The 26,900-nt window shown below is 53.1% G+C and overlaps 10 protein-coding genes across 10 annotated transcripts; 7 read left to right on the top strand and 3 right to left on the bottom strand.

The window, feature by feature from the left end:
- Positions 1–1,702: 1,702 nt before the first annotated feature.
- BZA05DRAFT_425418 (uncharacterized protein) lies at positions 1,703–3,964 on the bottom strand (the record flags this gene model as incomplete). Its single annotated transcript, XM_051485958.1, has 8 exons — positions 1,703–1,729; positions 1,782–1,886; positions 1,945–2,051; positions 2,107–2,368; positions 2,553–3,133; positions 3,192–3,777; positions 3,834–3,871; positions 3,931–3,964. The coding sequence occupies 8 exons, from the start codon at positions 3,962–3,964 to the stop codon at positions 1,703–1,705; spliced, it is 1,740 nt and encodes a 579-aa protein (XP_051340148.1).
- Positions 3,965–4,284: 320 nt separating this feature from the next.
- Positions 4,285–5,497, top strand: BZA05DRAFT_32620 (UbiE/COQ5 methyltransferase). The gene is made up of 2 exons (XM_051480473.1): positions 4,285–4,578; positions 4,632–5,497. Exons 1-2 carry the CDS (start codon positions 4,404–4,406, stop codon positions 5,372–5,374), a joined length of 918 nt encoding a protein of 305 aa, XP_051340147.1. The 5' UTR covers positions 4,285–4,403; the 3' UTR covers positions 5,375–5,497.
- A 123-nt stretch (positions 5,498–5,620) lies between these two features.
- On the bottom strand, positions 5,621–6,475 carry BZA05DRAFT_336714 (uncharacterized protein; the record flags this gene model as incomplete). The annotated part of the gene is made up of 1 exon (XM_051480820.1): positions 5,621–6,475. The coding sequence occupies one exon, from the start codon at positions 6,473–6,475 to the stop codon at positions 5,621–5,623; it is 855 nt and encodes a 284-aa protein (XP_051340146.1).
- Positions 6,476–6,770: 295 nt separating this feature from the next.
- BZA05DRAFT_396491 (ras family-domain-containing protein) lies at positions 6,771–8,555 on the top strand. Its single transcript, XM_051483532.1, has 4 exons — positions 6,771–7,214; positions 7,346–7,409; positions 7,477–7,534; positions 7,596–8,555. Exons 1-4 carry the CDS (start codon positions 7,134–7,136, stop codon positions 8,077–8,079), a joined length of 687 nt encoding a protein of 228 aa, XP_051340145.1. The 5' UTR covers positions 6,771–7,133; the 3' UTR covers positions 8,080–8,555.
- A 1,190-nt stretch (positions 8,556–9,745) lies between these two features.
- Positions 9,746–11,056, top strand: BZA05DRAFT_32589 (uncharacterized protein). Its single transcript, XM_051480472.1, has 2 exons — positions 9,746–10,922; positions 11,009–11,056. Exon 1 carries the CDS (start codon positions 9,901–9,903, stop codon positions 10,666–10,668), a length of 768 nt encoding a protein of 255 aa, XP_051340144.1. The 5' UTR covers positions 9,746–9,900; the 3' UTR covers positions 10,669–10,922; positions 11,009–11,056.
- BZA05DRAFT_336614 (uncharacterized protein) lies at positions 10,689–11,493 on the top strand (the record flags this gene model as incomplete). The annotated part of the gene is made up of 3 exons (XM_051480812.1): positions 10,689–10,922; positions 11,009–11,092; positions 11,131–11,493. Coding segments are annotated over 3 exons (681 nt in total), but the record flags the coding sequence as incomplete, so codon positions are not given.
- A 1,687-nt stretch (positions 11,494–13,180) lies between these two features.
- On the top strand, positions 13,181–14,864 carry BZA05DRAFT_336663 (uncharacterized protein; the record flags this gene model as incomplete). Its single annotated transcript, XM_051480818.1, has 2 exons — positions 13,181–14,327; positions 14,398–14,864. 2 exons carry the CDS (start codon positions 13,181–13,183, stop codon positions 14,862–14,864), a joined length of 1,614 nt encoding a protein of 537 aa, XP_051340142.1.
- A 251-nt stretch (positions 14,865–15,115) lies between these two features.
- Positions 15,116–15,403, top strand: BZA05DRAFT_314949 (ankyrin repeat protein; the record flags this gene model as incomplete). Its single annotated transcript, XM_051480363.1, has 1 exon — positions 15,116–15,403. A coding segment is annotated over one exon (288 nt), but the record flags the coding sequence as incomplete, so codon positions are not given.
- A 3,235-nt stretch (positions 15,404–18,638) lies between these two features.
- On the bottom strand, positions 18,639–22,004 carry BZA05DRAFT_336875 (uncharacterized protein; the record flags this gene model as incomplete). Its single annotated transcript, XM_051480829.1, has 2 exons — positions 18,639–21,242; positions 21,306–22,004. The coding sequence occupies 2 exons, from the start codon at positions 22,002–22,004 to the stop codon at positions 18,639–18,641; spliced, it is 3,303 nt and encodes a 1,100-aa protein (XP_051340140.1).
- Positions 22,005–24,673: 2,669 nt separating this feature from the next.
- Positions 24,674–25,061, top strand: BZA05DRAFT_396479 (uncharacterized protein). The gene has a single exon (XM_051483531.1). It carries the CDS (start codon positions 24,818–24,820, stop codon positions 25,040–25,042), a length of 225 nt encoding a protein of 74 aa, XP_051340139.1. The 5' UTR covers positions 24,674–24,817; the 3' UTR covers positions 25,043–25,061.
- Positions 25,062–26,900: the final 1,839 nt, after the last annotated feature.

Here is a 26,900-nt window from a genome sequence, read left to right as displayed (position 1 = left end):
TTGGGGATATAAAAATCTCCAGGTTCTTGGTAGGGTTCTTGGTATGGGTTTTGGCTGTCACCCCTTCTTAAAGTGCAAGATGCTGATTCTCAGGCAAGAAAGTGAAGGATTCTGATTCTCAGGCAAGAGTGTGAAGGATGCAGATTCTCAGGCAAGAATGTGAAGGATTCTGATTCTCAGGTAAGAGTTTGAAGGATGCAGATTCTCAGGTAATAGTGTGTAGACTGTTGGTTCTCAGGAAGGAGGAGGAGCGAGGAGCGGGGTAGTATTTATAACGGAAGGGGAGGGAGAGCGAGGAGCAGGGAGCGGGGTAGTATTTATACAGGAGGACAACCCCCCCAGTCCATACCTGACTCACTGTTCCCACTGAGTCACAAGTGGGCAGATGTTCTGTCCCTCAAGGTCTACACACCCATCCACCTTTCTCAAACCTAGTGAGTACCCCCTGTGTTGGCCATCCAATTAGAAGGAAGGGCATACACTGGTACTTACCGATGCCCGGATCCGGTAGGTAGGTAGCTGCGTTTCATGCACCTTCTCCGGCAGGATCCGCCCCCGCTGCCCCGATCCCCCTCTGATCTCCCTCTGCTCTCCCACAAGTTCGCTGGACTGCCGTGAAGTGGATTTCAATTGTGGCTGGTGTACCACCATCATAGGTATGCCATCATAGGTATGCCGTCTTGTTTTGACTGGTTTGTGCCGTTCATGCACCTTCAGCGGAGGAACCAGCCCCCTGCTCTCCTCTCCTCTGCCCTGGTCTGCTCTGCTCTCCTCTGCTCTCCTCTGCTCTGCTCTCCTCTGCTCTGCTCTCCTCTGTTCTCCTCTGCTCTCCTCCGCTCCCACACAGGTCCGCTGGGTCCCAGTGGAGAAGATTTCAACTGTGACCAGTTTACTGCAGACAGGTATGCAATCTTGTTCTCACTGTTTCGAGTAGCTCCGTAAAATGTGTGAGTGGCCTTGCCGACTGTGTGAGTTGCTGGACCGACGCTGTGAGTCGCTGAACCGACTGTGAGTTGCTCCGCAAATTATATGACCTCACCATCACTGTCCTGATTCACTCTCGCTCCTGGACTACCCACCTCCCGGCCGACCCGCCCTCGAACAGCCCAAGCACTTGCACTTGAAAGCCATCAAAGGGTGTGCCTGTCTTGTGGGAGGGATGGAGGGTATGCACCAAGAGAGAACATCAATATATTTCTCATGCAGCCTATCTAGACTATGGCGAACCAATGCACTCCTTTTCCTGTCCGCCCGGGCCGGTCAATGTGAAAGCCCCGGTACCGACTAGTTCGATGTGGCGCTGGAGAATATGCACATACACATTATCGATCCATCACATGTACCTATGCCAATGACGAGTGAGATTGTGTGAACATGGGATACATTGGCGAGCTACGTACAATTGCAGAACTGAAGTAATGCAAACAAACAGGAGACTAACTTTCTCTCAGTCACGCGTACTAAAGCGGTTACGACATCATCAAACAAGACAAGAAAGGCAGATAGGTAGGTGAACACATCAACGAACTGGCAAAAAAAAAAGAACATCATACACGTCCCTGGGCGTCCGCGTCCATCCATCCCCTTCCCTCCTTAGCACACACCACTCATGTTCTTCGCAATACAAAACGTTTTATTCGGTCGATTAACTCGTTCGCCTTCGCACTATCGCTACCGCTGCCCCTGTCCCACCTGTCCGTACTTAGAACGCACCGACTTCGTAGTTTTCCTGGTACGGTGTTAGATTATATGCATTAGCGAGAAGCAGCGTGTGAACATACCTCGGAGAAGAAAGTGCACACGACAGTCCTGTCGGCGAACTTCCGGCCGGCGAGGGACTTGAGTGCCGTGGCGGCCGACTCAAGAGTCTCGAAGCGGACGAAAATCTACAATCGACTGATGTCAGTAACACACCCTGAAAATTCAGTGACGATGGGAACAAACCTTTCCGACACCGGCTGTCTGTCTCGAACCGCCACTAGGTCGGGGAACCTTGAGATCCACAAGTTTACCAAACTTATGGCACTCATCCTTGATATCCTCGCAGATTTCTGTAATTCCGATCAGTACTCACTTCCAAATGTAGCAGGAAATGCAGTAACTTACCCTCGTACTCGTCGGGGTCCATCAACTCCTCGGGTGTCACCATGTTGAGCAACTGCAGAACCCTACTCGCTTCCAAGTCGGCACTGGTGGTTCCAGCCATCATCGCCATGGCGTTAACACCCATCTCGACTCCGGCAGCCTGCTTCATTCCAATGGATGCACGCTGAACCCGCAGAGAGCTGTCTCCAAGCTCCATATTATTAAGGCCCTCAACGGCGATGTCGGTAGCCGCGGGATCCTGGTATTCGCAGAAAGCAATGCCCTAAAAATTCAATCCGCAGGCGGAAAGTCCGGGAGGCTTAGGTTAATAACTGTATCCTATTTTGCAAGAATACCTTTGACTTGTAATGTGCGAGCAAAAAGGATTGTAGTTTTCTTGAACGAGGGGCAAAGGGGGGTAAGTCAAAGGTATGTAGTGGTAGGTTAGTATGTAGGGAAAATAATACCTTCGAAACTTCATCTGTGGATTCCTTGACAAGCACAAACGCCTTTAGTTCTCCAAAACTCTTGAGCAGCTCAATCACCTGTTCATCCTGAAGATACTCGGGTATTCTCGATACGAGGATCTTGTTTGGTGTATCCGGAACATTGCTGCTGATCTGGCCGGGCTCAGTCTCAGTGCCATCGTCAACAACGAGCGGCACGATGTAGTCTTTCGGCCGTCTGATCTCCAACTTCGATCCGCCAAACTCGATCCCAGAGAAAGCCAAGCACACTGTAGTATCGAGGGTGTTCTTGAACTCAACCATACCCAACGACTTGTCCGAGTTAAGCTGTACCAGGGTCACAGGATCAGGACCACCTGTAGTGACGTTAAGAGAGGCAAGAAGCTGGTTGAAAAACTGCAGAAGGGTTTCTTCGTCAGTGCCTTGGGGAACGCCGCTGACAAGGAGACGCTTCGCCTGGCGCGAGTTCGTCGGTTTCAGGGCGGAGGCCGTGGCGACGCTGTTTGGCTGCGTCATAAACGCGTGGAGCCTAGTGGGATCCATAGGAGCCTGTCTCGGTGCGCCAGGGAGTGGGAACATGCCTATACAACATTAGATATCATATCAACGCAAACAAGCTACCGATGTCGGAAAACCCACCTGACAGCTTCGCTTGTTCGGAAGTGACATTCTCATAGCCCTGAGGCTTGATATCCCACATGGTCATCCGCCTCTTCCTTTCGGTGATGGGCGCTACATCAGTCAAGTCGGGGGTAGGCTCCTTTCTCTTCGGTGGCGGGGTAGCCGAACGTCTGCGAGAAAACGGATCCCTCGCACCCCGCGGGTCCTCGTGTCTGCCACTACGGTCACCACGTCTGTCACCACCACCACCCCCGCGTCTACGGTCTCCGCGCTCGCGCTCGAACTCCCTGTCGCCGCCCCTGTCACCTCTGTCGCGTCCTCCGTATCGGTCGTCACGCTCCCTGTATCTATCGCGATCTCCACCAGTAGCGGCAGGAGGGGCATCGCCTCCATAGAACTCCTCGCGTCGGGATCTGCGGTGGCCAGGAGACCGGGTGCGTTCGCGACGGCGGTCCCCACGATCTCCACGGTCTCCACGGTCTCCGCGTTCAGGGCGCTCGGTGCGTTCGGGGCGTTCGGGGCGTTCGGGGCGTTCGGTGCGTTCGGTGCGTTCGGGGCGCTCGTGGTGGTCCCCCCTGTCCCTGTCCCTGCGACGATCAGAAGTCTGCGGACGTATGTCAGCCATCGCTCTATTCAGAGATTTCGGGTGCGGCAACGTACGTGGTATTCACGGGTGGACGAGTGACCGCCGTATCTGTCTGAACGCCGGCGCCGCAATTAGCATACGGTCTCAGACATTGCCAAAGAACAGACTTACCACCGCCCCTCGAAGAGTAGCTATCGCCGTTCATGGTGGGTTATTTGTAGTTGTAGCTAGGTGTCAATCTCTGCGTGTTTAGATGACGGCGCCTCCCTGAATCAAGTCGATATTGCGCTGTATAAATGAGCAGAAGAGATCGCGCGAGATGGCTGCTGTGAAGATTCCCTGCGGCAGAAGAGACCGTAACGAGATTTTCGATGCGGCGAATAATTTTGGGGGTGTTGATTGCGATGGAATCGGGTGGATGGGTGGTGACTCGCGATCGAAGGGGGAATCGCGCGCTTCAAAAGATGAGAATGAGTTCGCGTTCCCTGGTTGAGTCGCCGGGTAAATTTTATCCGCACTGCTTACGTCCGAGAGTAGCGCTCTACGTAACAACAGTAACACCCAACTATCCCACGAAAAAAAAGTCTCGGACAGAGAAGAAGAACCCAAAGAAACACTGAAAACTGAAGTCAATTACTTCCGGAATGGCCACCAGATCTCTCTACCGGACAGCTGCTTCGAGGCGTTTGCTGGCAGTCTCACCTCGGTTCTACTCCGCCTCTCAGGGCCCTCGCGACGGCTCCAATAACAGCAACGCCGCCGATAAAGAAACACATTTTGGCTTCCAAACTGTGAAAGAATCGCTAAAGGCTAGCAAAGGTGATTATTTTTTTGTCGGACTGTCGTCCTTGCTTCTCACGCTGTGTTTGCAGTCCACGATGTCTTCTCCTCAGTCGCCGCCTCCTACGACACTATGAACGACGTCATGTCCTTCGGAGTCCACCGTCTCTGGAAGGACCACTTCGTCCGCTCGCTCGACCCCGGCCGCAAGCCCGGTGGTCAATCACTCAAAATTCTCGATGTAGCCGGCGGAACAGGCGACATCGCCTTCCGCATGCTCGACAACGCGGCCAAGGTCCACCACGATTTCGAGACGTCGGTAGTAGTCGCCGACATCAACGGGGACATGTTGCGGGAGGGCGAGAAGCGCGCCTTGGCCGCCGGATACCTCCCATCCAACCGCATCTCGTTCAAGGTCGAGGACGCAGAGACGCTCAGCACCATTCCGAGCAATTCGGTCGATCTGTACACCATCTCCTTTGGTATCCGGAATGTCACTCGCATCCAGGAGGCATTGAAGAGTGCCCACAGGGTGCTTAAGCCTGGTGGTGTATTTGCGTGCATGGAGTTCTCGAAGGTGTCGCCGGCGCCGTTGGAGGCCATTTACCAGCAGTACTCGTTTAGTGTTATTCCGTTGATGGGACAGCTTGTTGCTGGAGATCGGGACAGCTACCAGTACCTGGTTGAGTCCATCAAGCGGTTCCCTTCGCAACAGGAGTTTGCCCAGATGATCAGGGATGCTGGGTTCCTGACGGCAGGACGGGGCTACGATGAGTTGACTTTTGGTGTGGCAAGCATCTGGAAGGGCATCAAGCCGTTGGAGGCGAAGAATTGATTTGATGACTGGCTGTATGTGGGATGATCAACGGGGAATATCATTTGTACTATAGAGCATGGGATATGCGTGGCGCATCTTCTGGGTTTCTTGCTTCTTGTTCGGATTAAAAGTCGGTAGATGGATGGGAAAGACGGGCTTGTACTGATACCCCGATGAAATCCTGATGGTACACAGCATCAAGGTACAAACGAAAGCAAAAAAGCGATGCTATAATACACGTCAAACGTCCCAATCCTTCTTCACCTATCCAATCCGGTTGCCCAAGTACGTTGCGCTGACTGGCATCCGTCCACCCGTCAATGCACCTCCCACCTCCAGGATCACATTGTCGCTATCGTCGATATTCAATCCCTCTCCCTTGCTGATTCTATCCTTCTGCACCAGCATCTCCCTGACCGTCGGCGGCCTCGTAGCTGGAGAACCTATCTTCAGATCCATATCCTTGAACTTCTCATCGATAGCTTTATCCAGCTGTGCTTCGGTGAGGATGAAATCGCCGGCGCTCATGTACAATTCATGTACCATGCTTTGCCGCTCCGCGCTCCGCTCCTTCAAAATTTGCTTCCTCCTCGCGCTCATCTCCCTCAGCCTCTCCTCCCTCCTCGGATCTGGCAATCCCTTCTCCTGCAGTCTGGTCGTGCTAAGCACACTCGGCAGGGTGAGCCTAACATCGTTCCTGAGCGCCTTCTCCAGCGCCTGATCGCGCAGCACACTCCTGGCCTTGAAAGCGGTCGCGCGCTTCTCCTCGTAGTGCTCCTTCCTCTCCTTAATCTCGTGCAATCCCTCGCGCAGATTACTCCTGCGCTTCGTGGCCATAGCCGCCTGCCACTCCTGGAACGCCCGCGTCTCAGAATCCGACGGCGTGGCGCGAGTCGTCCGCGGCTTCGGGATCGTCTTTTTCAGGTATGCGGCCGTGCCCTTGTCCGGCCGGGTCTCGGGGAAGATGGTTCGTGGCACCGGGAGGATTCCTTTGGGTCTGAACGGGATGACGACTCTGGGGAGGTGGGCGCGAGGGACTTCGATGAACTGGGGCGACTCGGGCCCCACGAGACGCCGCGGGGTCGTCGAGAACGTTCGCCGGAGGACTTGTGGGAGCATCGTGACGGTTTGGGTGGCAGACAGCTTGGTGGGGCGGTGAACGTGGAAAAGTTTGGGTTGGATTGTACTAGGCTTGGCGGGGGGGGGTTACCCGACAGATTTGCGGGTGAGTGGCTGTGAGGATGACAGTTGTAGATCGATCATCGGGGAGAGATACTCCCTAGGACTAGTACGGTATCTATCGTTATCTCCAACGTTACGAGTGATATCATGACGAGCGGCTGAAAGAGCCGCCACCTCGCTGCTCCAGAAACAAAGAGGAGGATTCGGGTGTCGCCACGAGCCTTGCTTTGCTCAACCCCGTAAGCGCTGTCGTCAGAAGAATTCAAACGATTCCTTTTTATGCGAGACGTGTGTCACATGATTTCACCTGAAGCCAAGCAACCGCCTAAACCCGAGTTCCAGTTCCATAACTTTACCTGACCATACCTGAAGCAAGTCGTCACCTCAGACAACAGCTGCCGTCGAAATATCCTCACCTTATCCCTTCACCATCACCACAACCGCAACTCCCAAACCAATCTACGAGCCACCCTCCTGTACACAAATAAACAAAAGAACAACACCCTCTCGCTTATCACGAGCTCTAGCACCTAGCCCACCGCCACACCACAACAACCACCACAACAACCACATACCAACCGTCTACCTATCCGCGATGGCGTCCTCAGAAGGCGGAGCTCCTAAGCCCAGCAGCAGCGTCAAGCTCGTGCTTCTCGGAGAAGCTGCCGTCGGAAAGGTTAGTTCTATCCCCTTGCCCTCCCTCCGCCAGCCCCCGTCGTCAGCTCATCGGCTATGGCGGGGGATCAGCTCATCGCGTGCCGATGTGTACAGTAGGATAGACAGCTTACATATGTTCCGTGCACACAGTCCTCGCTGGTTCTGCGGTTCGTCAACGATGACTTCCAAGAGAATAAGGAGCCCACGATTGGCGGTATGTTCATATCCCCACGCGGTGGTAAGATAGGATGGGGAAATACTAACTTACCACCACCATACAGCCGCGTTCTTGACACAAAAATGTAGCCTGCCAACCCGCACCATCAAGTTTGAAATCTGGTAGCTATCCCGTGGCTGCTCACTCTACTACGGTGGGACCCAACTGATGCGCGACACCTAGGGATACCGCTGGTCAGGAACGTTTCGCCTCATTGGCACCGATGTACTACCGCAACGCGCAGAGCGCCCTGGTAGTCTACGACATCACAAAGCCGTCCTCCTTGACGAAGGCGAAGCACTGGGTGGCAGAGCTTCAGCGCCAGGCCAGCCCCGGCATCGTGATCGCGCTCGTGGGAAACAAGTTGGATCTCGCGGGTGCCGTGCAGGACTCCAACGAGGAGGACGACGCTGAGGACCAACGCGCGATCTCTACCGCAGAGGCGAAGGCGTATGCCGAGGAGGAGAGCCTGCTGTTTTACGAGACCTCCGCCAAATCCGGAGAGAATGTTCAGGCTGTCTTCGAGGCGATTGCTAATGCTATTCCCGAGAGCACGTTGAAGCCTAGAGGACCGGGACACGGTGGTGCTGCGAGGGGTGGCGAGGCGGCGCCAGTCGTCAACATTGAGGGCGCGCATACAGGAGCAAAGGAGGGTTGTGCTTGTTAGCTGGGGATTCGGGTGTCTATGCCCAGTGCGAACAACGTACGAATCTTTCATTCTTCTTTATGTATGTCTCTGATTGCACCTCGTAAAATCGAGTTGCTCGTAAATGGGTTGGCGCGGAGGGGTTAACTCGGGTTTCTTTTCCTTTGCTATTTTGATAGGTTGTGTTCTTCCCTCCCTTCTTCTCGTCCTATGTGTTTTTTAAACTCACCCCCTGTTGTTTCTGTATGTTGTGCTGTATTTGCGGAATTGAAATGGTCATATCTGTAGGTACTCTACGTCTCTCCCAGCGGTGCATGCAGTCAGCCGCGGGGCCGTTTGATCGCCGCCACCGCCTCGCTCGCCTCAAGCTTCCGTGACGTCACCACGTCATGTCCACAACCTTCACCTACAACCTTCATTCAAAACTTCTCCCTCCCCAACGTAAAAACTATGTGAACCCGCCATCTGTCTCCTCCCCTCCCCCCCCCCCCCCCCCCACCAAATCTTCACAGCAAGTAACAACCAACAAATATGTCTTCCCCACCAGCTACCACGGGCGAAACCATCGACGGCGTCACGCCCTCGACCACCATCGTCGAGCCGCCGACCAAAACAATCGTCACCACAACGACGACCGCCGCCGCCCCACCGGCTCCGACGCCCTCGCCGCCGCCCTCGCGTTCAGACTCCGACTCACCACCTGCTCCGCAGCCGGGCGCGGTCCCGCGCCTCCCCATCCGCACCGCCATACCGCAGGCGATACAAACCTCGATGCCCACGCCGTACGCGAGCAGTCCGACAGTGATGACGCCGCCGACGCCGGGTGAGTACGTGCAGGACACCAATGCGATGGGCGTGAAAAACGGTAATGACACCGCGTTCTATGGGAGTGAGCCGGGCATCGTCAGGTTTGCGGGCGATCGCGAGTATGATGGCGAGGAAGAGGGCTGGTTGAAGTGGTTCACGGAGCTAGTCGATGGCGTCAACGAGACGGTGCTGGGATGGTTCGGTGGCGATGCGGGTGGTGGAGGTCGTTGAGCTAGGGACCGTGGAGGGGTGGAATCTGGGTGTTGTTGATCTGTGGCGTGAATGCTCCTGTGTCTTGCCTTGCTGCGTCACTCGGAGCGTGATGCGCGATGCGCTTTACGTGTTCTTTCTTGGTGTGCTCTTGATGGGCTTTTCTCTATATGGGATTATAATTCATGTTCAACGAACGAGCTACCTACCATTTGGATCTGTCTCCACTAACTTATGGAGAAACGTGATGGGAAGACTGCATGGGTGATCACTCGCATCAATCCGTCATCTTGGTGGAAACATTCTCCCAGACTAGACCCTCGTAGAGATGTGTGTATTCGAGCGTGCGCTCCCTAGACCGTCGTCTATACCATATGGCCCAGTGGATGAGATACTACGGTATCAGATCCAGTCCGTTGAACGTTGCACCACCCCAGGACCAACTGTCTATGAGGTATGTATGTACTGCACCGAGAAATTCTGCAGGTTGGCCATGTAAAACACTCGGCACCGTCGTACACACCTGAGGGCGTGGTGGAGACCGACGGTGCAAGAAATAAGCGAGCCCGGCCGACACATTTTGATGAATGATTGGTCGTAGTTACAGCACTGTAGGTACATAACGACTTGGTATCTGGCAGGGGCTCGTGCTTGTGTTCAGGTTCAACACCTTCAGAAGAAATGCCTACTCTGTCCCCTCATTTTCCCCACTTGAGCTGATAATCGCCACGGAAGACGTCAAATCTGCACTCGACGATTGCAAATATACCAGCCTCGGAAATAACTGCTCTTTCCTCTTTATAACAGTACCTCTATCGCACGAAAATGCCTAAGCGACCAGGCGACGACCTTCCAACTCGTGCGCTGCGACCGAGCAGCCGCCAAAGACTATCTTCATCCCCAGCGGAAATAACCATACAGCAGGCGCCGGACGACGGGTCTCGTTCGGTGCTCAATGTTCCTGCACTTCGTAATGGATCTCAAAGGCGTCCGACTAAATCACCTAAACCTCACAGTGCGGGGGAGGTTTCATCGTTCGAGGATCCAAGTACCGGAGGTTCAGGTAGGATCGAGGTGCCTATCATCGATTGCTCCACGGATGCGGTGTCACCCTCTACGAAACCAACAGAGCCCCAAAGTGCCGACACTGTGACAGAAGTATCTTCGGTTGGGAAACAATACATGGTCAGTTCGGCTGCTGCGACTGAGGCCGTCGATTGCCGCGCACGCACAGCGCCCAAGTGTTTTCGGATATCTGGAGTCCCGCGAGATTGGAGTGAGGATGATTTACAAGCTGTTCTTTATACCATCGACCCGCCTTTGAAAGAAGATCTGGACCACGAACTGTCGATTTATCCAGCGTGTTGCGGCTCCACTAAAACCGCGTTGCTGAACCTGGACACTCTTACTCAATACTTCCGAGGGATTGAAGGGGATACAACGAAGCATGAGCGGGTTCGGAGGACGGGGGTCAAGGCGAAGATATTCCTTACGATCGACTGTCATTCCTACGACTTTACGCCTTTAAACACGCCCAGCGGAAAAATTATTGCCGAGTTGATGCACCTTTCCCTCCAGCTTCATCCTCGTTGAGACGTTAAAATCGGGTTCACTCTAGTGTAGTTGCTGTGACTGGCCTGGCGGGCCATGCGTTTGGATCCTGGCGCAGCCGCGAAACCCACCAAATGTGGTTGAAAGACTTCTTGCCCCAAGATATCATCAACATCAGAATTATGACCTATGGTTACGACAGCCGCCTAGCCGGGCAGCCGACATCCTCCATGAAAATTTGTGACTACAAAAGCCACTTCCTCCAACAGCTCAAGAATTTTAGACCGAACGCCGAGGTACGTCAATATACTTACCTATGTAGTTTTTAATCTGTCTTGTGGGCCTACGTTGGCTGATGATTGATGTGCTTGCCTGTCATCAGCACCGACCAATAATATTTCTGGGGCACAGTTTAGGGGGTATCTTGATTCTTCAGGCAAATCCAGCTACTTTGCCAGATACTTTCGTTCTCATCTCAGATTGCGATTCCAGGCATTGGTCGAGTCCAACCGCAATCCACATCACAGGTCCATTCTAGACGCCACCCAAGGAATATTCTTTTTTGGGACGCCACATCAAGGACTTCGGACCGAAGAATTAGAGACAATGGTTGGTTCGAACACGCAAGCAGCGAACTTCCTGGCACAGCTGAAGCAAGGCTCGGACTTCCTAATTAACCAAAAAGAGGATCTTCTGCACATATGTAAAAGGTTTAAACGAACAATCATCAGCTTTCACGAAACGGTGGAAACGTCTACGGTTAAGAGGGTGAATTGCGAATGTTTTGCCCCTTCCAGGGCTGATTACTTACTGATTCTATGTAGTCTGAATCCGGGAAATTCACTAGAGATGGTGAAAAGGCCATGATGGTCCAGGGATATTCTGCTCAATTATTCCTACCGTTAGAACATCGGCTTCCGGTAAACAAAAACCATACGGATATAGTAAAGTTTGACCCCCATGTCGATTTAACGTATCAATCTGTGGTTCACCACATGAACGCCTGCATTGGTGAGTTATCAAACTTCTGTACGGCTCCGCACGTTGGTAATCAACTATCAAGTCCGTTAGCTTTCGTCATAGTCTAGATAGGCTGCATGTGAAATAAACTGAAGATCTCTCTCTCTCTCAAGTTCGTTGGTGAGGCACAGCCTCCATCGCTTCATAAATAATAGAACGCATGATTATCCCTTCCCCCCCATCCTCCCTAACTACTACTGCTATCACCTACCACTATCCGAGGTTTTCCTCTATGCCCTAAAGCTCACCACTGCTGGGGGAACCCGCCAGAAACAACTCCTCCGCGACCCTCCTTCCACTCTATACGCTACCCCCCTCCCCACTCCCACTCCCGATCTCACTCCCCCGCTCCCGGCCTCCTTCCCGCCCCAACTTTCCTCATACTCCCACTTCTCTTCCACATCCTCGCTCGTCCATGCTGATTCACTAAAACCGAACATCATGTGATGAGCTGTTTCTGGAATGTTCCAGAACTTTGAGGTGTTACTCAAAATGTGGAATCTATATCCTTTCTTGTTCACATCAGTCAAACTATGCACTGTACACGTGAAGTTATTCTTATTGGTATCGTGAAGAGAGCCAGTGCCCAACTGACATCTTTGAAGGCAGGCCCTGCGCTCTAGGAATTCTCCGGTCTCGGATAGACAGTATCAAGCTGGAAGATTTGCTGCAATTTTTGCCATTTGCGGTCGGTCAAGCAAAACATGGGTCCAACTTCCCATCCACCATTACTAGTCAACCGGAGTTTTATTGGATTTTCAAAAACATCGATTTCGAAACATGGATCAACGGTAAACGTTCTATTCCGGTACTATGGTTGATTGCACCATTTCAACGCCGCCTTGATCAAGCTGCATCATATATTGCGGACTTTGAAGGAAAGAGACTTTCTGGCGCACATTCTACAGTCCTATACTTTTCATGCCGCTCTACCACCGAACCATCGATGACCACCCTCTTTATCTACACTTTCCTCCACCAGATATTTTGCTGCACACCACATCCTAAGAAAGAGTTGGCTGCTGTTTTCTTTACTACCCTCCTCATCCAACTTCTCGGAAGGCAAAACCAACCTCACTTTCCAAAAGACTGGGAGAATGGAGACGTCAATGACCCCGATTTCCTGAAAGAACTCCTTGAAGCCAGGACCGACCATGAACAACTTAATGCTCTATCAGCAGTTTTAGCAGCCGAACATTCATCAGACATTTCCATCATTATCAACGGCGCTCGCATGTCAGTGGAATCCCAAGGCAGCGATACGAAATGGATGCAGTTCATCACAGGAATTGCTTCATTTGTTGCACAGTTGCAGAAACAGGAGGAGGGCCGGGTGAAAATCAAACTTCTCATTACAGTCCGGCAAGATGGGGATCTTGGCCCTGTGCCTGCACAATTCCTCACAAGCAACCCACGGCGTGAAATTTCATGGTGCGGGCTCCAGGCGCTGGGCATTGCGCACGACTCGGAAAGGAAAGGTCCAATTGCGTCCCATTCACTCTGATACACCATTATGCTGACCAGGTGTACATGGATGGCAGAATGTCTGAATGTTCTCCGATTTCATAACACACGCTATCAGAAGATCGTTAGAGAGCATCAAGGGTCCTTGGAATGGCTCTGGAGCCATGAGAAGTACCAGAACTGGTCGTTTTCCGATAATTCCAGCATTCTATATATTATGGGAAAGCCCGGCAGCGGAAAAAGCACTCTCGTCAAGTATTTCAGGGAAAACCTCCGAGACCGCGAGCCACTGACGCAGTCGGCATGTTTCGCCTCCTTCTTTTACAGTTTCAGGGACGGGGAATACCAAACGAGTCACTACAGCATGCTTCGATCTATCCTTTACGATGTCCTAAATCAAAATGAGTCTTTTTTTTACCATTTCCAGCGAGAGTTCCATATGTACCAGGACATGAAGGATGGTCGGAGCGAAGAACACCGCACGGGATGGCCTTATGAGTCTTTGAAGCAGATAACTCTTTCTTTGGGTGATCATCCGAGGACGGCGGAACGAAGTTACTTTATCATCGATGCGATTGATCAGTCTGATGAGGATGATAGACGCAGGATCATTGAGTTATTCGGCGAACTCTGTTCCAAGAAAGCTTGCATCGTGAAGGTCTTTTTCGGAAGCCGCCCAATTGCAACGCTCGACCGATATATCAACTCACCCGAAGTCATATGGATGCAAGTCATGAATAAAGAGGACATCCGCGCTTTCGTGGATTCTTTCCTGGGCCCAAATCTGGGGTTCTCCGATGATATTCTTTCCAGGGCCACCGAGTATATCATCGAAAACGCGCATGGAGTATTCCTGTGGATCCGCTTGATTAAAGAAGAACTTCTCGGATACTCAACTACAGGTTGCTCCAAAGGGTCTATCTTCCGCTTCTTGAAGAGGCTTCTAACAGAACTGGAAGGGCTTTATGAAAGAATGCTCGGTGAATTAGAAGGAGGTTCGTGTCAGGACATTACAGATGGAATAAAGATGTTCCGATTTGTCCTATTCGGCCGTCAGCCGCCTACTATTCTAGAACTACAGCATGTACTTGCTATTCCAGACGGTCCGAATGATGGTGTCACTGAAGAATCCTTCCAAGATGATCTGGTTATTTGTATGGACAAGAGAATATTTCACTGCGGACGTAACTTTTTGGAAATCAAGGGTCGCGGCGATGGTAATTACCCTATTCTACTTCTCCTACGCCTTGAGAGGCCTTCTGTAGGCTTGACTGACAATATGAATAGAAGCCAGTGTCCAAGTCATGCACCAAACCGTCCGTGATTTTCTCCTTCGGCCGGACGGGTCCGCAGCAGCATCAAGATTCAAGATCCAAGTAAACGGCAATCATACCTGGATATGCACTATCTGTATTCGATACCTCATTCCCTTTGCCGCATATACGACGCCGAAGGCCAACTCAACGGACATAGGACCTGGGTTTTGGGAGCTAGAGCACTTCGAGAAGTATGTTCAATATCTAGAAGGGCGGCCACTCATCAATTACAGACTGAGCTTTCTGCCGATCCACATGCAAAAGACAAATGGCTATTGTGCCTCAGAAGAATGCTCGCGGCTGGTTTCCATGCTTGTTGGTTACATGGCTCCCGAGAACCCCGCAACCTACCTCATAGGCGACTGGATTTGCACCGTCTTTGCTAGAGCCAAACTACATGAGGCCAATGAAGATCATTTCCGGGACCAACTGCTATAGGTTGCGGCTACCACTGGATCCCATTTAGCAACCAAAACGGCGTTATTGGTTGGTGCCTCAGCAAACTCCCAACGGCAAGGAAAAACGATCTTGATAGCTGCTTCCGAGTATGGACACGAATCTACCGCCCGGTTGCTTCTCGACCGAGGAGCTAACATCGAGCCACCCGAATATCGATGCACAGCGCTACACTCAGCCGCAAAAAATGGACATGATTCGGCCGTCCAGTTGCTCCTCGGTCGGGAGCTAATATTGAAGCCAAGACCGCCGATAACGGCGATACAGCGCTATTTATGGCCGTCCGACATGGATACGAACCTACTGTGCGGTTGCTTCTCGACCACGGAGCCAATATCAAAGGACAGAACCAACAGGGCGATACACCGCTACTTTTGGCCGCCTGCTATAGACACGAATCTACTGTGCGGTTGCTTCTCGACCACGGGGCCAAAATCAAAGGACAGAAGCGAAATGGCGATACAGCGCTACTTTTAGCAACCCGATCTAGACACGAATCTACTGTCCGGCTACTCCTCGAGCAAGAGCCGATGTTTGATGCCAAAGATGAATTTTGGACACACAGCCAGAACTCCGAAAGCAGTGCCTGGAATCTATAGCTCAAAGTGCTCGTCCACTCTGCGGTATGTGTTTAGTAACTTCATGTGTATCTATCTAATAAGTGGTGGGAACGTCTGTTCACGTTTCGGTATGGTTCAGCGAGGAGGAGGAGGAGGAGGAGGAGGAGGAGAAGGGGGGGAGACGGCAAAGCGGAGTATTTTCCTTAGGCATAGATCTTTGGGCGGTGTTGTGCTTTCTTGCTTTCCTTTGTTTGTTTGGATTGTGCCTACCTATTTCATTGTGTAGCTGCAGGTTTTGAGTGTTTTTGTTTTCCCGTGGTCCAGTTCTGGTGGCGGTGGGATGAAAGTACAGGAGCATATTGGCGTTGGCGTTGGCTTTGGGTTATCTAGGTAACATGGAGTTCATAAGACAATGTAGTGTGATTTAAGGGGTTTGAAACAGTTCGGATCCATCAAGTACGGTGGAGGTAAATATATGATATGTTGGGCAATGGTGACCCCTCGGGATATGTATTGGACTGAACGCTCGCCTAGGTATTAGTATATCCATCCCCCCGTGATTTTACCGCGGACAGACGCATGTAAGCGTCTCGGTCATGTTCATGTTTGGATTGGAACGACAGACGCCGACTAACTACCGTTTACAAACCTCCTGGAGGATCCGAGGATGCGTACGGTACTCCCCAACCCGCTCGGTATGCTGATGCTCTGCCAGGATAGTTGCCGTACGCGGCTTACGGTACGTCGTCGGAGTTCGTCCTCCAAGATGGGGGTGATCCACGGTCCACGATACGTAGAACTCGAATGTTGGGGGACGATGGCGTGGTTCGCACATAGGTAATATATTTACCGATTGTTATGTATTGTACCACCTACGAGAGCAGATGACAATTTGACCAGCATATGTGCAGCGGAACGTTCAGCCACACCACGGCCGTCGACAGATCCACAGGGCAAAGTCTATGTATGTGCATACGGTACACGACGATCCGCCGAACCCGCCACCCTTCCTTCCGCTGCCACTTCCGCTTCTCAGTGATTTGGAATTCCTCAACATCTGGTATGTATCCATGTACCTACCACATACTCGACGTACGCACGTACGAGGCAAACACCTATCCACTGGCACATGCCGGTAGTATGTACCCAGAGTAGGTACTCCGCCATATGCTCGGATGGGAGATATACCGACAAACCGGTCGAGTCGTATTTACTAGGTAGTAATATCTACTACTTTAGCCTTACCACACAGCACTGCACTGCACAGCCCCAGTGCCCCACTCCCTCACTCGCTCACTCACTCCCTCGTCCGGTCCGGACAGACAGACAGACATGCGACATGCGACATGCGTCATGCAACCAACCCCGCCAATCCAATCGCATGCCCCGCCCCCACTACCACCACTACCCACCATCCACCATCCACCCAGCATCCGTCCGTCAAACCACGGCGCTGCTCCGACGCCCACACCCACTTCCACGGTCCACCCTGTGTTCGCACAGAGGAGTTTGAGTTCGCAACAGAATTCGCAGGTTCGCAACAGAATTCGCAAGTTCGCAACAGAATTCGCAAGTTCGCAACAGAATTCGCAGAGTTTGCAGGAACTCACTTCATTTCTGTCGCGGCCTTGGGTCCCTAGGGCGGAGGGGGGATCAGTTCGTTACGTGCATACTTTCTACCACGCAGCCTCCTCCTCCTCCCCGCACACACACAAAGGATTCTGGAAGCAAGCTGTGCTATGTATGCTCTACAAGCACAGTATGAAATACGATGCGATCCGACCCCGTGGGTGCATCTGTATGGACAGTGGACGATGGCTTTACCGCTCCATGTATGATGTAGGTGCTCTAGAAGCACATGTTTCGCTTGCTCCAGCCGTGTGGACACTGGATAGGCGGGTTGGTGGGTGGGCTCTGGCGGGTGGGGTGGGTGGGGCGACTGTGACTCGGAGGCCCAATGTCAGGCAGCCAGTCTACCCTACTTCGACTCCCCCGACTGCCTTCGTATCCCCCTCTCCTAGAGACGGAAAAGCTGAGGATTAAAACTGGAAAGGTATGTGTCCGTGAGTCTATGGGCAGTGTTATGTAGGGTATATGTACCTAATGGAGATCGCTGCCTTGCCCTGCCTTGCCCTGCCTGATGGATGAGGGAACACAGACTCCAGACTCCAGAGTCCAAACGAGTACCCAAGTACCCAGGTACCCACCTGTGCCGTGTGTCGTATGCCTGTGCATGCGCGCAGTCGAAAGCTGGAAGCTGGGTAGCTAGAAACAAGCGAAGGCTGCGGAGGCTGCGAAGCGGGGCATTCCCAGGCCCCAAGCTCCAGGCCCCAGGCTCCGGGCTGCCAGGCTGCCAGATCCTCCAGATCCTCCAGGTCCTCCTGCGGCGAATCCGGGATGGCCCATGGGAGCCGGCGCGGTACCGTATAGCCAGTTATGTAGCTAGTGGAGGCTGACTGCGCACTCCCGTATCATACTCGTACTGTCGTACATACAGGTACTCTACATATGTTTCTTCAGAAACGAGCGCCACCAAGGCCACCAAGTCCACCCCTCACAACTCACGAGTCACGAAACCGCCGGATTCTTTTATCGAATGTCAAATGAATGAATGAACTTCGGAATCAATCGTAATAAACTTTGTTTTGTTTTGTCCGAGTACCGTAGAAGTATCCATAGAAGTATAGAGTAACTTGCACCATTCAACCTCCCGCCTCCCGCCCCATTCAGCCTTCCCACCTCCCACCTCATTCATCGTGCCCATATGAAAGTATAAGGTGAAAAGAAAAAATAAAACGTATCACAAACTATGTGAAAAAAAAATCTAAAGTAGCATAGCATGAAACCCATCTCCCCGTTAAAAGATCAAAAAAAAGACAAGCATAAAAGCAAAAAATATGGCCCCGTAAAGACCCCCCAACCTATCCTATCATATCCCCAATTTCCCCACCCCAGTTTGCCTAGTTACAGTGCAACACAACATATCATAACTATCCCCCAACCCAAAGTAAACAGTAAAAAGTAAAATAAAAAAACATCACGATATAACGCCCCAACGGGTTACCTAATATGTAGATAGAACCCTAAATGCAGGAAAGAACCACCAAGTGTGTATGCCGAATAGATAGGAGAAAGGAAACGGAAAAAAGATACAGGGTAACAAGGTATACAATACAGAAAGAAGAAAAATCAAACGTTAGGTGGTGGTGGGAGTGGCAGTGGTCTCCTCGTCCGACACGACCTTGGTCTTGCTCCTGAACGAGAGCGCTCTGCGCATGCTCTGGTAGCCGCGGATAGTGGCATTGACGGGGGGACCAAAGATGGCAACAGACCTGTCCCACATGCGACCGACGAACTCGTCGGGCACGCAGCGGATCAGGACAGCCCAGGGCAGACAGAAGAGGGAGACGACGACGGAGACGGCCCACTGGGGTCCGTTGATGGACTCGATGCTGAACGCCTGCCCGCCGATGAAGATGATCATGATCTGACCGCCAACCATCACGCAGTTGATGCCCATGAAGAAGTAGTTCTTGGTAATGCCCTCGAAGATGTTGAACTTGTTGTCGAGACGACGGTTGTTGAACTCGTTGAAGATCTGCATCCACACGAACGCGTTGAAGACGACGGTGTCGAGCTGCTTCTGCGTCCAGGTCGGGAAGATGTCCTTGCCCGCGAAGTGGAGGATGAAGGTGATGATCAGCTGGAAGATCGCCTGTCCGATGATCATCTTCCACATGTTGAGGGAGACCAGGGGAGCAGATTTCGGCGACGGCTTGCGGTCGAGAATCGCAGGAGTGGGTGCGTCGGTGGCCAGGGCGAGAGCAGCGAAGGTGTCCATGATGAGGTTGACCCACAGCAGCTGAACCGCGGTAAGGACCGACGATCCATCGGCGGAAGAAACAGCGGAGACGAAGGTGAGCAGGACAGCGGTGATGTTGACGGTCAGCTGGAACTGCAAGAACTTCTGGACAGCATCGTTGACGGCACGGCCCCACATGAGAGCCTTGATGATCGAAGCAAAGTTGTCGTCCATGAGGATGATGGAAGAAGCTTCCTTGGCAACCTCGGTACCAGCGATACCCATCGAGAAACCTACATCGGCCATCTTGAGAGCGGGGCCATCGTTGGTTCCGTCACCGGTGACAGCCACGGTCTCTCCGAGCTCCTTGAGACGGCGAACGAGAATGCGCTTGTCTTCGGGCGACGAACGAGCGAGAACCTGGAGCTTGGGAAGGATCTGATCCATCTCGGGCTCGGTGAGCAAGCGGAACTTGGGTCCTTCCATGACGATTCCTCCCTCGGTGAAGATTCCACACTCGCTAGCGATGGCCTGAGCAGTCACGACGTTGTCACCGGTAACCATCCTGACCACGACACCGGCGTTCTGGCACTGCTTGACGGCTTCGGTGACACCGGGACGGAGAGGGTCCATGATACCGACGATACCGAGGAAAATCATCTCTTTGAAGATGTCATCGAAGTTGGCGTGGCGGGGATCATCCTCGAGAGTCATCGCACCGGCAGGAGGCCACTGCGGGTAGTCCTTGTACAGCATACCGATGGTGCGGAGCGAGCGCTCAGCGTAGAAGTTGATGGTGTCATTGAGCTCCTTGATGTCTCCAGCGGAGAGCTCAACCTTGGAGAGTTCGTTGGAGGTGACATCGGCCAATCTGTGAGTGGCCTTGGCGAGGAGGATCTCGGATGCACCCTTAACCATGAGTCTGTAGACACCGTTCGAGAGCTTGACAACGACACCCATGCACTTACGTCCAGAGTCGAAGGGGATCATCTGGACAACATTGGCGGAAGACCGCTCGGAGTCGAGCGAACCCATACCGAGGAAATCGCGGGCGAAGGACAACATTGCGGTCTCGGTCTTGGAGCCAATGAAAGTAGCAACACCATCCTCCTCTCCATCGAAAGCGGTCGAGTTGATGGCGATGCTCTTGAGGAGAAGATCCTTCAGGGGTGCCGAGAAGGAAGTGACGACCTGGGCGGGGGTGGACGAGTTGTCGGGGCTAGCCATGAACTTGGCGTCCTTCGAGATTGTTCCGGCGACGACGGTCATCTTGTTCTGGGTCAGAGTACCGGTCTTGTCGGAGCAGACGGTTGTCGCGTTGCCCATAGTCTCGCAAGCACGAAGAACACGAACGAGGTTGTTCTCCTTGAGCATGCGAGTAGTAGCGAAGGCCAAAGCCAGGGTGACAGCGAGAGGAAGACCCTCGGGAATGGCGACGACGATAAGGGTGATGGCGACGATGAGAATATCCAGGAAAGCCGATCCCTTCAGGGCCGGAGTCCGGTTATCGTTGGGGAGACCGGCGCAGAAGCGGAAGAACAGGACAGCGAAGAGCAGCAGAGCGGCGCCTCCACCCAAGTACGCGATAGCATCCGCCATACGGCCGAGCTTGGCCTGGAGGGGAGTCTGGTCGACTTCTTGGTGGAGCGACATCATGAGTTTACCGAAAGAAGAGTTGACACCGGTAGACGTGACGACGTACGTGCCGACACCCTCCAAGACCTTAGAACCAGAGATCATGAAGGGATCGAGCTTTTGGCTCGCAGTACCGTTCTGCAGGCGCCTGAAGACCTCCTCACCGGCGGTCTTCTTCATCTGGTCGGATTCTCCGGTGGCTGAGGACTCATCGCACTTGACGTTGTGGCCTTGAATGAAAATACCATCGGCCGGAATCATGTCGCCGGGCTCCAAGTGAAGAACATCTCCGACGAGAACATCATGGACATTGATCGGGACGGATTTGCCCGAGCGGATAACGTTGACTTCACGATCCTCTTTCTGTAGCCACAATCAATATAAAAATCCCCTACCACACAAACAGGAATCTAGGTGGTGACAAACCTTGGCGTTCAACTTGACAAACTGCCGTTCCTTCTGCCAGTCGTTGAGAGAACCAACCAGGACCACGATGATGATGGCGACGCAGATAGCAACACCCTCGATCCAATCGACAGCGGGAGGGTCTCCGGGCTTGTGCTCAACGCCCAAACTCTCGTACAGGCCGAGTGCCAGCGAAACCACGGCGGCGATAGTAAGTAGTATCAGAATCTTGTCGTTGTACTGCTCCCACATCAGGCGCCAAATACTCTTGGCCCTTTTCGACGGCAGGCTGTTATCCTTGAAAACTCTCTTCCTGTCGGCAAACGCACCAGGCTGCGACTGCGGTGTGGTGGCTCCGGCTGATTTGTTGGTCTGCGTGCGCAGAACCGCAGCCTGCTCAGCAGCATCCCTGCCAGCCTTGGCTGCGTCAGTTGCATCCGCAAACGAAACCTTCCCTTCCAGGTGGGCCTCGTCCAAACTTAGCCCGGCGGTAAGATTCGTCCGCAACCCAACCTCCAGCCCCCGTATTCCGCCTACCGCCTTGAATGCCGCTAGCGATTTCGGGTTAAGGAATTTGTTCAGCTCGCCGGGCGTGAAAGCGAACGGGCTGTTGTCGACAACGAAATCGGCCTCGGTTCCCGGATACGGGTCCAGTGCCGTTTTGTCGTCGAAACTATCGCTCGAGTCTTTGGGACTCTCGGTCTTATTACTGTACGGCATTTCGTCGTGCGAGTCTGGCGCCATAACTGTTGTGGCGCCCGAAAGCATGGAACTTCCGCCAACCGACGACGCTCGTGAGCGAGAAGGATCGTCTTTCGACGGGAACAGGTGGTTGACTGTGTTTGGTGAAGGGGGAGCGACCAGAGTACCCGCTTCCGAAGGTCTTCGTCGCGAAAACGCAGCCCCTGTTGTTGCTGTGGGCGAGTTTGGTGAGTCTCTTGTTGGGGAGTCGTCTTCTGGATATTGATCGCCGTCTACCGTCTGTAGAGGACACAAAAGATATATACCGTCAGTCTCCGCCAGTTTCGAGTCAATTGGGTAGGAGTGAATCCGTGCAATGGACAGGTTAGGGAGCTACTGACTGTTATGACTGTGATCGGTAACGGCAATGTATTCTGCGGCATCGTTGTCGGGGGAGAAAGGGGGGGAGCCTTTTTCTTTTCTTTTCTTGTTGCAACCGTCTGGCTATGTACTTCTCCAGGCAGGCTGCACGCAAAGTCGGAGTGTTACTTTTCTACTTATAGGGGGTTGCCTTGTCTGCGAATGGAAACCGCAAACACCGGTATGGTACTGTGCGTGTGTTGTTCGGAGTACGATGCGCGATGTGCAGTGTGCGACGTGTGGGTGGTCGCTGGCCGGTTCGAAGGAATCGAGATACGAGCCCGGATGGGTTGATTCGACTTCGGGGAGGATCGGTGTGGTGCGAGAGGTGGACCTGATGCTTGGATGTATGGGGGGAGGGGGATCTTAGGATCCGATGGAAAAGGAGGATCTTGAGAAGACTTTGAGGAGCGGGAACCAAAAGGTTTAATATGCAGCAAGAGATTCAGTACAGATCCAGGAAAAGGTCACGGTCCTTATAATCAGGGAGCATGGAGAATTGGCATGTGTGTAGCTGGGCCCGGCAGAACAGCGGCGTCTACTCCGTGGGCTGTGCTTCAACGGAAGGGATGGCGACACACTAGGTGATACTGCTACTACTCCAACATCCCTAGGTAGGTAGGGGCAGTCGGGAGCTGCTGGCGATGGCAAACCAAGGTCCCCGACCTCTCATTCCACCTGTTCTAGTGAATATCATTGCGAGCGAGCTGGAATTTATTGTGCTGCCGATCCGGCGGGCAGCAACTGACGGGAAAAATGCAGAGCAAAAATTGGAGAGCGGCGGTCCTCCGGGTCCAGTCCTGATCGGGAAAGGACTTTGCATGGAACCCTGCCAGCCATGGCAGCCTGAGGAACTACACAACTTCATCTACATACACATCACAACTACAGCACAACAAGAACACGGAACAAAGAACACTGGACCCGGAAGCACCGAAGCCAAGTTTCGTTCAGAGGCTCGTCGGTTTCAATGGAATTTTGGTCTCGGTTTCGATGTTTGGGACGACGCGAAGCGCCAGACGGGTGAGGGGGCCTTGTTTCCCTAAAGTAACGAGTTAACGATCTACTAGCAAAATGTAGTTATCGCTCTGCCACAGTCTGCGACGGCGGGTATGGAAGTCTGGCTGATGTCGGCGCTTAGTCACAGGCCGGGACCGTGCGTACCGGAATAATCCGACTTGGCGCTGGCTGTGTGGGCTGTGATTGAGTGGCCAGGGCAGCTGAGATTTTTCTCGGGTGACAAATCTCGGCTCGGAACCACAGTAGAGTGTGTACTCTAGCAGGCTCTGGGCCCCGACCGGCGCCACACCGAGGGCTCAGTTGAGGCGGTGCATCCCAACGGAAAACGAAACAGAGAGAAAAACGCGTGTGCAAGCCACACGGGCGCCGATGTGAACATAGGTACTAACCGTTCTAGTCTGTGACACCTCACGGTTCGTTCTCCGCGAGAATATGCGCATAGGGCATGAGATTAGCGAATAGCAAACTGGCTGGCGGATGGCCGCGAGCCCCCGGCGCCGCGAGGGTGTACCCACGTTACTACGTATCACACATATGAACCTACCCCAGGTAAGTCCACTACGCATGATCGATGACCTGCCAGAGTGCACAGCCGTGCTTCTGGCGTTCGTGACCGCACCGATCCTCCGCAAGACTTGTCGACGTTGACTTTGATGGCGGTGGCCACATTCCGTCCGTCCGTATGTACGCAACCACGGTACCTCTGCCACGGTACCTAGTAAAGGCTTCAACGGACGGACAGCGCGACTACTAGTAGTACGCTAGCGCACTCGGACGTCAAAGCTGGATTCAGCTGCGATAAGCGGAGTATGCCACCGAACGCCGTCCACGGCAACGACGACGACGACGACGACTCTTTGCCGCGATCGCTGCGCGTTGTACTTGACGTAGGTACACTGCTAACTAGAGTAGCTGTGCCAGCGCTCGTGACTAGGTACCGTAGGTAGATATCACGATCCTCGAATCTTCTGGTGTCGTAGGTAGAGTGGGTATGGCTGTGCTCGCCTTCGACTACCGCATCACGATCATGGAATCCTCTATGTAGAGCGGTTAGTACGGTAGGTATGGCTGTGCCTGCGCTCAGTGACCACCGACTTCCTATTCACCGTATCCATACGGAGACAAGCAAGCGGATGGATGCCGTCGTCGTCGGAGCCTAGGAGAAGGTCACAAAGGCAGCAAGATAAAAGTGCCCCATACTCCGTAACTCACGACCGAGTCCGAGTGAGTCCGAGCCAGTCCGAGTCCGCGGTCCATCTTCCTCCAATATCCACAGATGCATACAATCCATACTTGTCCCCTCCGCCTTGCGCTATGCTGTGCTATGCTTCGCCAGGGCCGTACACCAGGCTAACTACCTGTCCAACTAATCGATCGTACTGTAGGTACTTTACAGCTCAGATCCGCCCGATATGGAATTCGCTAGGCTATGGGTCTGGATATGGATATGGATATGTATGGATATGGATGTGATGGATACGGTGTTACACTCTAGCCAGCCACACAGCCTCACTGCGGAACTGTGGGGGTGCGCACGACGCAATTCCACTGCTGCGGCGCAGATCATGGACCTTTCGTCGTCTCATCGTCAGGTCAGAAATTTTCCGGCGGTCGTTGTTGTCGGTTATCTGGGCTAGATCTGGATCTGGGAAGACGAGGTGGGTATTTGGAAATCTCACAGTATTCTGGAAGGCGGTCTTAAAGGCATGATTATGGCTGACTATAGGGCTCGTTCTCGTTTGTTTTTTTTGTCATGAGTAATTGATGATTTGGTTATACGAGCACTGCCGCCTCTTGCCTGGTTATGACTTCCATCAGACTCCATCTATACCTCCCTTCATACTCTAGAAGACTCCATCTATGTAGATACCATACCATAGGTAACAGTCGGGCGAACGGCCGGGCTTCTGGCTCTGCTCCAACTTCCTCCTTCTCCTCCTCCTCCTCCTCCTCACAACTTCCTATCCTCCATACCGGTACACAACTACCTACCCAACGAAGGCGAGAGCCTGGATCGGGGTTTTCAACGATCATCACCACCACCATCGGTCGCCGATGTTGACTCTTGACACGATTATCGTCGGCGTCGGCGCCGGCGCCGCAAGCTAGTTAAGTAACCACGAATTTGGGGGGGTCCCGTAAATCCCGTAAACCCGACCGGCCGGGAGCCACGACACGACTCTGGTGACGTGTATGTGAAGTGTGAAAGAAAGCAGGCGGTCAGTTGAGCTGGCCTCGGTGCGACGGTGCATGATGTGATGAAACGTCGCCTCGTTTTCATACCGGGGGACAAGTACACAAGTACCTATAGCAGGTACCAAGCCCCGAACCCCGAACCCATCAACCCATCAAACGCCGAGAAGCTTGAAGCCTGGAACCGACCGGTACGGTGGAGTACCGGTACTTATTACGCGCCTAAGCACAACCAATGGAAACGGCCTCGCTGCGCGAAAGGGGGGTAAGTTACTGACTCCTGACGAGTCCTGAGTGACTGAGGTGTATATATACCCATATCCGTGCAGTTCTCACACCGGTGACCGGAGAGGAGCTGTGATGAATCCACTCCGTTCGTTCGTTCGCGCTGCACCGCTTACATGATCGGGCTCGGACGCGCGGACACCGTTACTGTGCTCTGCTCTGGTCGGTTATGTATCGTACAGTCAGGTTCCATCACTCGCGAGTCGCCGGAAACACCCCCGTCGGGCCTTCCCCCCGCCCCCGCCCACTCTGTCCTTGCACACGACACCTCACACTCACCTCACACCACGCACTCGCCACATTACCCGCCTGCCAAGTACCCACTGCCAAGTGTCAAATACCCACTGTCCACTGTAAACCTGAAATTCCCAATTCCAATTCTCACGAGGGGATGTTCCCTCCCTCCCTCCCGGTTGAAGGTGTACCACTCCACTAGTCCCACTAGTGGGAAGGAATACAGGGATCCCATAAACGAACTTGATCAGTGCAGGGATATCGGGCATAACTCCGCCGCTTGGCATGCATGCATGCTGCAGCCTGCAGGTGGTGGTGGGTGACATGGGAGGTTATGGACCAGTAACCAGATATCCCCACCTGCGAGGCTCTAGCCGCCTGCGGACTAAGGGGATGTCAACTTTCAACTTTCAACTTTTGGGGGGAGAGGGGGAGTTGAGAAGAGGAGAGGAGTTGGGGAGAGGAGTTGGAAAAGAGGAGAACAGGTGTTGGGGAGTGAAAGATCGTGACGAATCCTTTGACATCACGGTTCACGTCCTGTAACACAAAAAAACATGCTATTGCGTAGGCGGCTGGTGGGCACTATGTATAAAAGAGAGCCGCGATGGAAAGGGCCACAGATAGTAGAGTGACGGTGGGTGACACCGGTACACTCTACATACTTGCCCATGATACCAGTAGAGTGGGAGGCGACACTCTATGTACAAACATACTTGCTGAAGATACTGGTACCGGTATAGTACCATAGGTAGAGTGGGAGGCGATACATACCGTACTTGCTAC

This window comes from Tricharina praecox (assembly GCF_024521635.1).
Source record: "Tricharina praecox strain CBS 144465 chromosome Unknown BZA05scaffold_10, whole genome shotgun sequence".
NCBI lineage: Eukaryota > Fungi > Ascomycota > Pezizomycetes > Pezizales > Pyronemataceae > Tricharina > Tricharina praecox.
Note: the sequence above shows the minus strand (reverse complement) of the source record. Positions and strands in the feature narration are given on the sequence as shown.